Below are 11,542 nucleotides of genomic sequence, written 5' to 3'. Positions count from 1 at the left end.
TACCAATCGGTTGCATTACAGAAGAAGTCAGGAAGAATTACAGAGGTATTTGCTGTGACAGTCCAACAGATTTGGCCCTTGTCCATATCCCAGATTATTAGGATGACAGGTGTCATTACAATTAGCCATGGTGTACTGATTTCTGAGTTCCAATCAAACAAAGACAAAACCAGTTACCCTACCTCAGTTGAAAGGCTTGTACTGAAACTAGTTTTTATTGTGTATCATTACATATCATTGAGGACATGGTGTTATTCAGAGCAGTTCCTTTTCCTCCCAGCTGATCACCTCCATACATCTTAAAAACTCATGGGCTTTGTTACTCTTTGGAGGGGCTCTCAGTAGGGCCTGGAGGAGTCTCTGTCACCACCCTGCCTACATGACTGTGAGTGCCTCAAACATTCCCTTCTCAGCAGTTGTACTGAAAAGCCCCATTATTGTTTTCATCTTTGGTAATTTCTAATTTGGTGACAAAAGGATTGGGTTTTGTTTGTTTGTTTTACTTTATTCTCATAGTTGGAGGCAGTGTATTTTAGAAATTTGCTTTGAAATCGGAAGAGATTATCTACTGTATCAGTCAGGGTTTAAAAATCCCATTTCTGGGGGTGTGGAGAGGGTGGTCGGGTTATGGATATTGGGAAGGGTGTGTGATATGGTGAATTCTGTGAAGTGTGTAAGCCTGACAAATCACAAGCCTGCACCCCTGGGGCAAATAATACATTATATGTTAATAAAAATAATTTTTTAAAAATCCCATTTCCAAAAAAAAAAAAGGTATTTACTTATTTCCATTTTGTTTTGCTTTTAGAGATCAGAGATTCAATATTTCATGACTTTGAAGTTTACAATTATTATTAAGTTTACAATTATAATAAACTATTTATAAACTGTTCATTTATAAATAGTTTATTATAATTCTTTAATTCTTTTTTAATACCAGACGATTGGGAGACCTGAGAGGAAATCCATCTCAGTTGCGTGAAGGTAAGAATTGGGCATGTTGATTTTTGTAAAAGAAAGTGCAAAAGAAGGACATACTATTACACAGCACTCAATAGCTTAAGGCAGAGGAGGAACCAGACAGATTTAAAGGAGATTATTGGAAGTAAGGTAACTTGAGCTCTGAAGATCACAGAAATTTTCAGCCCTAGAATTCTCCTGGACCATCAGTCTCCATGATGCCCTGTCTGTACATAGGAAAGATTTACCCATTATAGGAACTCCAGCTTATCCTTATATAACCCTTTATTGGGTGCTCTCTGTGGAACAGCCCATGAAGGCAATGATATAAACCTTCCCTTGCTGCTGTCTTCTGTCTCCTGACCATCCTGGTGTCTTTCCTACATCGTCCTGTGAGGCATGCATATAGGACCTATGAGGTCCTTCTCTAGGACTTGTGAGGACCTCCTACACCACGACCTGTGAGGACAACAAACTTCGTGTTTCTCTGACACTTCCCTGTGTCTCCTTATGTGGCATACCCAAATCACCATACCATTTAAAAAAATACAGAACACTTTGTCTGTGATTTGCATTTCTTGTTTCTTCATAGTGACAATGATGATCACAAGGATTAATTTTGAAAAGGCCTAATATTTACCAATTCTTCATATTTTCTGTCTTTGCTTCTTAGATCATCTCTAAGAATCTTTGCATACCGATGGTCATGAAGCTATTAATCTATTTTATTTTCTAAATTCTATATGGCTTCAGGTTGTATATTTAGGGCTAAAATATTCTATCTTAACATGGTATTTATTATAGCATAAGGTGAAAAAATGCCACCTACCATGTTGATTTTCACTATCCCTCACATGTGCCTCTGCTTGTACAGCACTCTCCTCAGGGCGCCCTTTACCTCTGCATTCCTCAGGCTGTAGATCAGTGGGTTCAGCATAGGGTTGAAAAGGCTGTAAAACAGGGAAAGGATCTTCTGTTGTTCCTCAGGGTGGCTCGAATTGGGAGTCATGTACATGACAATGGCGCTGCCAAAGTAGAGCCCCACCACACACAGGTGGGAGGAGCAGGTAGAGAAGGCCTTTCTTCGGCCCTCCCTAGACTGGATCCTCAGGATGGCAAAAAGGATGCATGAATAGGACACCAGCACCAAGCAGAGGGGCCCCAGTAAAATAAACACGCAGGTCCCAAAGATGACCATTTGGTTGAGCCTCGTGTCAGCACAGGCCAGCTTGAGGACCGACAGGATTTCACAGAAGAAGTGGTTGATTTCATGAGGCCCACAGAAGGGGAGCCTCAGGATGAGAATTAAATGGACCAGGGCCAAGAGGAAGCTAAACACCCAGGAAATGACAGCCAGAACAATGCACACTCTCCAGTTCATGATGACAGTGTACTGGAGGGGGTGGCAGATTGCCACAAACCTATCATAGGACATCGCCACCAAAATCAGGCACTCTGTAGCAGCAAAACCCAAATAGAGAAATGTCTGCATGACGCATGGAACAAAAGAGATGGTTCTCTTCTGATTCACTAAGTTTGCCAACATCTTGGGGACATTATTGGATGCATAGGACATGTCAATGATGGCCAGGTGAGAGAGGAAGAAGTACATGGGCGTGTGCAGTCTCAGGTCCAGACAGATGAGCCCGAAGATCATGCCATTTGCCAACAGACTGAAGATGTAGAACAGGGAGAAGATCCAGAAGAGGGATACTTCCATCTCTGCACTGAGCTGGAGTCCTACCAAGATGAACTCTGTGACCCAGGAATGGTTGCTTCCCATTTCTCAGTGATAGTTTATCAAGGACGGAAGTATGAGAAAAGGTCAGAGCTGGAGAATCAACAAATTTAGAGTTACTGATCTCAAAACGAGTTTGGAGAAAGGTTCTATCTTTATATCTACTAGCCAGCTCCCCCTACTCCCCAGAATGGGTTACCTTCTTGATTGAACTCTTGATGTGAAAGTTTAAACTTACAAGAAAGGGTCAAGAATTAGGTAAAGAACTCCCAAATGCCTTCACACAGATTCAACAAATTTTAGTATCTCTTTCATATTTACCTTATTCTCTTTTTCTCTGCCATCGTGTGCCTTTTCTGAGTGTAGGATGAATTCAGTAACTTTTTAAATACTGAGAATTATTGTATAACACTGAAGAGCATACTAGGGTTCGAGAATTGTAAATTCTCAATCTAGCATATATTGGGTTGGAAAATGAAAATGGGACATTCAAAAGTATCAGTGTGGTTACAAACTGTGTGCATCACTACCCTCGTTGTATAATTCTGGTGGGTGTTGCCATGGGTGTTGTCATAGTCCTCCTTGGTTGAACCATTTTATTGTAGGTACCACTAAGTACTACAAAGAGAAAGAAGGCAGCCTACTTGATCTTCTCTTGGCCCCACTGAAACATGAATGATAAAACAACCCGCAAAAAAGGGTCTTTTCTACTCTTGTGAATCAGAGTAGATTCACATGAAGAGGCTCTTCAGGTACCTATGAAATGTCTGGGCTTGGTCAATACTAACAGTGAAGAGGTAGATCCTCACTATGAAGATCTGGATAATCCTCAAGATGAAAACAAAGATAAAAAGGAGATTATACCAAATGTCTTGTATTTGACCTGAGATGCCCTCACCAAATAGGAAGTCTTTTGGGTGTTTAATATGTCCTGAACATCTTTGCATCTCAAAATAACAGGTAAAGTGCTAAATGAAACAGGCACCCGGGAAATGTTTGTTAGATGGATGCTTGTCATTTTAGTTCAAAAAATGGATGTACTGGGGTGCCTGGGTGGCTCAGTGGGTTAAAGCCTCTGCCTTCAGCTCAGGTCGTGATCCCAGGGTCCTGGGATTGAGCCCCGCATCGGGCTCTCTGCTCAGCGGGGAGCCTGCTTCCCCCTCTCTCTGCCTGCCTCTCTGCCTACTTGTGATCTCTGTCTGTCAAATAAATAAATAAAATCTTTAAAAAAAATGGATGTACTAAGGATGTTCTATCTGCCAGTTTCATTTGACATTTCTCCTTCCTTAGAGAAGTTAGAATATGATCACTGGAAAATTAAAGAGAGACAAAAATCATAGATTTTTTTCACCTCCATGAGTATGATTGCCTTTGGGAAGCTTCTCTGTAAATGTGCCTTATGTTTGTGACACGGCTTTTTGCTACAATTAAGGAATATTCCTACCTTGTGTAAAGTGGGAGACAGCAATATCAGTATTGCAGAATTCTACAGAGGCACAGTGGGATACAATAAGCAATGTCTGAACCACATTTATTCTGTGAACAGAAAGGATAAAAATACTGTTGAAGGCATTGAATCCATCACTATTCAGTGGGAACATTTGTTTAATAACTTTTTAGCCTAGTTATTTTTGTGTCTGAATTAGTGAATCTTCTCACTCTCATTTTCATTACCATTATCACCATCTTGCTGTTAGAAGAATGAATAACATAAAAAAAAATAAAAATAAGAATAAACCTGTATTAAAACTGTGAAGCAATGGGGCAACTGGGTCACTCAATCAGTTAAGCATCTGACTCTTGTTTTTGGCTGAGGTCATGATCCCAGAGTTCTGAGATGGAGCAGCTTTGGGCCATGCACTGGTCCTGGAGGCTGCTTGAGACTCTCTCTCTGTATCCTCCCCCCACCTTCTCTTTCCAGAAAAAAAAATTTAAGCAGATACAGTACTGGAATAGAGAAGAAAATGTCATGGTAGTGATACCTAAAATTTCATCTCGCCAGTGGAGTAAATGAAATAATAGCAGCTCAAAAAGGAAATCTTTGTTCAGTCAGTAGGGGCAATGGCTGAATGTAACACTTCTCGTTGTCTGAGCCCCTCACACAGCCCTGAGACAGCTGTGTTAGCTCTGCCCTTCACTACTCAGTTACATTAGGAGGAAATGGTGAGAGAGATGCCGGGGGAACTCAAGGATGTCTGCCCACCACACAGTGGACAGATGGTCCCTAAGGTAGGGGAGGGAGAGTCAGGGGGGAAATCAGGAGGAAAGTGTGAGTCAGGAGGGAAGTTTACCCAGGAATGTCATTTTTGGCCACATAACCTGTCCTTTGTCAGCACCCATACTGAAAATCATCTCCCAGCATATGTTAATAATCTCTTCTACATAAGGACATGTCAGCCCTGGGTTTTCTCACAAGAAGCAATTTTAACCTACAGTAAAACCCACAGAGTTGAGAGATGTACCTCTAAAATGGATGCAGGGTCCTGTTCCCTAGGTAGCTTTCAGAGGATTAAGTCCCAGATACAGAAGCAGTCACTCACCAGACTTGCTGAAGGTTCTTCAAAGAACCCCAGGAGTGTAGCTTTTATCTTGGAGTCAGACGAATTCAAAACATTCTTGAGTTTCTATTGAGAATTCAAATTCCCAGAATGATCTTATGATATTATATCTATTTCTCTTTTTTCTAAGATTGGGGGGGGGATTTCCTGAATTTCCTCTGAGGGGAGACCTAAGGTTGTGTCTGATGGTCCTTGGAGGAAAATTCTGGGGAAAAACAAGGTGGATATTGGCATCACACTGTTTGCACAAACTTCCAACTATCTCAAGGGTTATAAATGTGAGACAAATAGCACAAATTACTGTGCCCAAACTCTCAAATTGATCACAGGTGCTTGAGAAGTGGATTCCCATGGAACCTGTTGTGGAAAGCCTGAGAGAGAACAGATCCCCAAGCTGAGATGTATCTCTGTCTGTAGGAAGGATTGGTAAATACAAATGAGGAAGGTTTCTGCTATTCATAAGCAGCAATTACTGAGCCTTGTCTTGTTTCAGAAAATGTGCCAAATGCTCTATACTGATTACATGGTTTAATCTGATCAGCATTACCATTTTATGAATGTGGAGACTGAGCTTGAATATACTAAGTCATTGCTTCTCTAAGTGTGGTCCCGCAACCGGAGGGAATGTCTGAGAATTTCTCAAAGGGTCCATATGATCAAAACTATTTTCAGAATTTTATTTACACTTCTTGCCTTCTTCACCCTCCCTCTCTCATGAGTGCCCTGTGGAGTTTTCCAGAGGCGACATGACCTGTGATATTGCGTCAGATAGAATGCAGCAGAAATAGAGAATTCAGTTCTCCCTGCTTAATCCAACATGTACGATTGTTCAAAATGTAAACAGGGTTGTCCTGGTGTCTCAGTTGTTTAAGTGTCTGCATCTTGAATTTGGCTCAGGGAGTAATCTCAGGGGGTGAGATCCAGCCCCTTGTCAGGTTTCTTGCTCAGTGTCAAGTTGGCCAAGGAGTCTCCAACTACCTCTCCCTCTGCCCTTTCCATGCCCTCTGCCATTTGCTCTCTCTTTCTCCTCCCCCCGCGATGATCTCAAATAAATAAATATTTTTAAGTGTAAAACATACCTACTCTCTTCACTGTTTTGCAAAATGTCTCCACAGAGAGCCCAGATCAACACTTGATTTAAAAAGAAGGGCAGAAATGTACCTTAGGGGGTCATCTTGGGAATCCTGCCACCTGTAGTCTTTCCTCTTAACCAAGGAGCAGCGTTTGGATCCCATGATTTTCCTCAGACACAGGCTATCCTGTCACGGCTCTTCATCATCAGCCACATGTGTCTCGAGGACTCCTAACCCTAATTATCAAAGTAATTCTGAATCCCAGCTCAGAGGGACACAGTTTCCATTTCCGTGCCTCACTCTAACTGTTAGGATTAGAATATTTTAAAGTTCCTTTTAATTCCTAACTTATACAAATATAGCTGAGTTAACCCTTTTTTATGGCACAGTCCACACACCTGGTTCTCAGCCTAGGTGCTCTTACAGCAAAAGGACCATATTTTTCTGAGCACCTACATTTCAAGAGCACTTAGGTAGCAGGGACAGCAACGTTTTACTGAATAGGATAGATAAAGCAAGAACATGAATGTACCCCATGTCTGGAGGAGCCAGTGGAGACGAGGGATAGATTCAAAGAAAGAGCAATGTCTTTGAAAGCCATGGCATACGTTTTCACATTCTGTACTTATTTGATTACTTGCTCCCCTTGGAGCTATGTTGTTTGTACCTTGTAATAACCTTGAACAGAACTATTTAGCATAGAAATGAGCTGATGGCCAGCCAACTCAAGTGCTTCCCCAGACTAGCCAGTTTCCTTTGACATTACAACTTGAGGAGGCTTTAACTTGATCTCAGTATGTTTGGTTATCAGCATCTGCATGGACATACCATTTATTTACATAAGGTAGTTGAATTTTATCAATCACGCCAATGGCACCCCACAGCAGAGTATGGTCATGGTACCATTTGGTTTCATTACAGAAGAAATCAGTAAGAATTACAGAGGTATTTGCTGTGACAGTCCAACAGATTTGGCCCTTGTCCATATCCCAGATTATTAGGATGACAGGTGTCATTACAATTAGCCATGGTGTACTGATTTCTGAGTTCCAATCAAACAAAGACAAAACCAGCTACCCTACCTCAGTTGAAAGGCTTGTACTGAAACTAGTTTTTATTGTGTATCATTACATATCATTGAGGACATGGTGTTATTCAGAGCAGTTCCTTTTCCTCCCATCTGATCACCTTCATACATCTTAAAAACTCATGGGCTTTGATAGGGATTGCATTGAAAGTGTAAATTGCTCTGGGCAGGATAGACATTTTACTGGTTTATTCTTCCAATCCATGAGGAATGTTTTTCTATCTCTTTGTGTTTCTTCCATTTCTTTCATAAATGTTCTCTAGTTTCTAGAGTATAGATCATTTACCTCTTTGGTTAGGTTTATTCTTAGATATCTTATGGTTTTTGGTGCTGTTGTAAATGGGATTGATTCCTTAATTTCCCTTTCTTCAATTACATTGTTAGTGTACAGAAATACGACTGATTTCTGTGCATCGATTTTGTATCTTTCCACATTGCTGAGTTGCTGTATACATTCTAATAACTTGGGCTTGGAGTCTTTTGGGTTTTCCACATAATGTACCATGTCATCTGTGAAGAAAGAGAGTTTGACTTCTTTGCCAATTTGAATGCTTTTATTTCTTTTTGTTGTCTGGTTGCTGAAATTAGGACTTCTAGTATTACATTGAACAATAATTGTGAGAGTGTGCATCCTTTTCCTGTTCTGACCTTAAGGGAAAATCTCTCAGTTTTTCCCCATTGGGAATAATATTCACTGTGGGCTTTTCATAAATGGCTTTTATGATATTGAGGTATGTTCCCTTTATCCCTGTACTTTGAAGAGTTTTAATCAGGAAAGAATTGACTCCGGACTGTCAGGGGAATGTTGAAAAAGAAAACCAAAGTGGGAGCATCACAATGTCTGACTTCAAGCTATATTACAAAGCTGTAGTCATTTAAACAGTATGGTATGGGCAGAAAAACAAACATATAGATCAATGGAACAGAACAGAGAACCCAGAAATGGACCCTCAACTCTATGGCCAACTAATCTTTGACAAAGCAGGGAAGAACATCCAATGGAAAAAAGACAGTCTCTTCAACAACTGGTGCTGGGAAAACTGGATAACCATATACAGAACAATGAAACTAGACCATTCTATTACACCATACACAAAGGTAAACACAAAACGGATGAAAGACCTCTGTGTGAGACAGGAATCCATCAAAATCCTACAGGAGAACATAGGCAGTAAACTCTTTGACACTGGCCACAGCAACTTCTTTCAAGGCATGTCTTAAATGCAAGGGAAACAAAAGCAAAAATGGACTTTTGGGACTTCATCAAGATAAAAACCTTTTGCACAGCAAAGGAAACAGTCAACAAAACTAAGAGGCAACCCATGGAATGGCAGAAGATATTTGCGAATAACATTTTTGATAAAGGGCTGATATCCAAGATCTATAAAGAACTTATCAAACTCAACATCCAAAACACAAATAATAAAATAATAAAAAAATAAGTCAAGAAATGGGCAGAAGATGTGAAAAGACACTTCTCCAAAGAAGACATACAAATTGCTAACAGATACATGAAAAAATGTTCATCAGTACCCATCAGGGAAATTAAAATAAAAACTACAATGAGACATCACCTTCGGGATGCCTGGGTGGCTCAGTCATTTAAGGATCTGCCTTCAGCTCAGGTCATGATCCCAGGGTTCTGGCATTGAGTCCCACTTTGGGGTTCTTGCTCAGTGGGGAGTTTGCTTCTCCCTCTCCCTCTGCTGCTCCCCCTGCTTGTGCTCTCTCTATCTCTCTGACAAATAAATAAATAAAACCTTAGAAAAAGAGAGAGAGAGATATCACTTCAGAACAGTTAGAATGGCCAACATTAACAGGAAAGGAAACAATAAGTGTTGGCAAGATTGTAGAGAAAGGGGAACCCTCTTGCACTGTTGATGGGAATGCAAGCTGGTACAACCACTCTGGAAAACAGTATGAAGTTTGCTCAAGACATTAAAAACAAAGCTACCCTATGACCCAGTGATTGTACTACTAGGTATTTACCCCAAAGATACAGATGTAGTAAAAAGAAGGGGGCACCTGCACCCCAATGTTCATAGCAGCAATGTCCACAATAAACAAACTGTGGAAGGAAACAAGATGCCCTTCAACAGACGAATGGATAAAGTTGTGGTACAGATATACAATGGAATATTACTCAGTCATCAGAAAGGACGAATACCCACCATTTGCACTGACATGGATGGAACTGGAGGGGATTATGCTAAATGAAATAAGTCAAGCAAAGGAAGATAATTATATGATTTCACTCACATGTGGAACATAAGGAATAGAGTAGAGGACCACAGGAGAAGGGAGAGGAAAACTGAATGGGAAGACATCAGAGAGGGAGACAAGCTATGAAAACTCTGGACTCCAGGAAACCAACTGAGGATTACAGAAGAGGAGGGTGGGGGGTTTGAGTGGCCGGGTGATGGATATTAAGGAGGGCACGTGTGGGGATGAGCACTGGGTTAAACGCAACTAATGAATCACTGAACACTACAACAAAAACTTGTGATGTACTATATGCTGGCTAACTGAACATAAAAAACAAACAAAAAGCCAAAAACAAATAGACAAAAACTTCATGGGCTTTGTTGCTCTTTGAAGAAGCTCTCAATAGGGCCTGGAGTCTTCAGCACCATCCTGCCTGCATGGCTGTGAGTGCCTCACAAACCTTCCCTTCTCAGCTGTGGTACTGAAAAGCCCCATTATTGCAGTCAAATGCTCTACCACTGAGCTATACCCCCTGAAAAGCCCCATTATTGTTTTCACCTTCGGTAATTACAATTTGGTGACAAAAGGACTGGATTTTGTTTGTTTGTTTGTTTTACTTTATTCTCATAGTTGGAGGCAGTGTCTTAGAAATTTGCTTTGAGATCTGAAGAGATCATCTACTATATTATTCAGGGCTTAAAAACTCCATTTCCAAGCAAAAGGTATTTATTTATCTTCATTTTGTTTTGCTTTTAGAGATCAGTGATTCAACATTTCATGACTTTGAAGTTTGCAGTTGTAAACTGTGCATTTGAAAATGGTTTATTATAATTCTTTTTTAATACCAGGGGTTTGGGTGACCTGAGAGGAAATCCATCCCACTTGTATGAAGGTCAAAATTGGGCATGTTGGTTTTTGAGAAAGTAAGGGCAAACAGTAGGACATACTATTAGACAGCACTCTATAGTTCAAGGCTGAAGAGAAGCCAGATATATTTATTTTTTTTTAAAGATTTTATATATTTATTTGACAGAAAGAGAGAGAGAGAGAACATGCACAAGTAGGGGGGCAACAGGAGGAGAGGGAGAAGCAGGCTCTCTGCAGAACAGGGAGCCTGATGAGTGGCTTGATCTCAGAACCCTGGGATCATAACCTGAGCCTAAGGCAGACCCTCAACTGACTGAGCCACCCAGGTGCCCTGTGAAGCCAAATGGAGTTAAAGGAGATTATTGGAAGTAAGGTAACTCCAGCTCTGAAGATCACAGAAATTTTCAGCTTTAGAATTCTCCTGGCCCACTGTCTTCATGATGCCCTTTCTATACATGGTAATGATTTACCCATTATGGGAACTCCAGCTTGCTCTTATACAACAATTTATTGGGTGTTTTCTGTGGAAATGCTCATGAAGGCAATGATATAAACCTTCCCTTGCCCCTGTCTTCTGTCTCCTGACCACCCTGGTATCTTTCCTATATGGCCCTGCAAGGCGTACATGCCTCCTTCTCCAGAACTTAAGAGGACAACAAACTTTGTGTTTCCCAGGCACTTCCCTGTGTCTCCTTTTGTGGCCATACCCAACTCACTATTGCATTTAAAAAAATACAAAGCAGTTTGTGACTTGCATTTCTTCTCTCTTCATAGTGACTTTGATGATCACAAGGATTAATTTTGAAAAGAATTTATCAATTCTTCAAATTTTTTGTCTTGCGCTTTGTTGGTTCATCTCTAAGAATCTTTGCATATGCACGGTCCTGAAGGTTTTCATCTATTTTCTAAAGTCTGTATGGCTTCAGTTTGTGTGTTTAGGTCGAAAATATTCTACCTTAATGTGGCATTTATTGTAGCATAAGGTGAAAAAATGCCACCTACTATATTTCATGGGGAGCAAAAGGCCCCTCACCATGTTGATTTTTGCTATCCT

General features: G+C 40.6%; 1 protein-coding gene across 1 annotated transcript; it reads right to left on the bottom strand.

The window, feature by feature from the left end:
* Positions 1–1,795: 1,795 nt before the first annotated feature.
* LOC308352069 (olfactory receptor 2A5-like) lies at positions 1,796–2,743 on the bottom strand (the record flags this gene model as incomplete). Its single annotated transcript, XM_080818118.1, has 1 exon — positions 1,796–2,743. One exon carries the CDS (start codon positions 2,741–2,743, stop codon positions 1,811–1,813), a length of 933 nt encoding a protein of 310 aa, XP_080674244.1. The 3' UTR covers positions 1,796–1,810.
* Between the last annotated feature and the right edge of the window lie 8,799 nt (positions 2,744–11,542).

This window comes from Martes martes, assembly GCF_963455335.1.
Source record: "Martes martes genome assembly, chromosome: 11".
NCBI lineage: Eukaryota > Metazoa > Chordata > Mammalia > Carnivora > Mustelidae > Martes > Martes martes.
The sequence above is the reverse complement of the archived record's forward strand: the minus strand, read 5'-3'. Positions and strand labels throughout refer to the sequence as shown.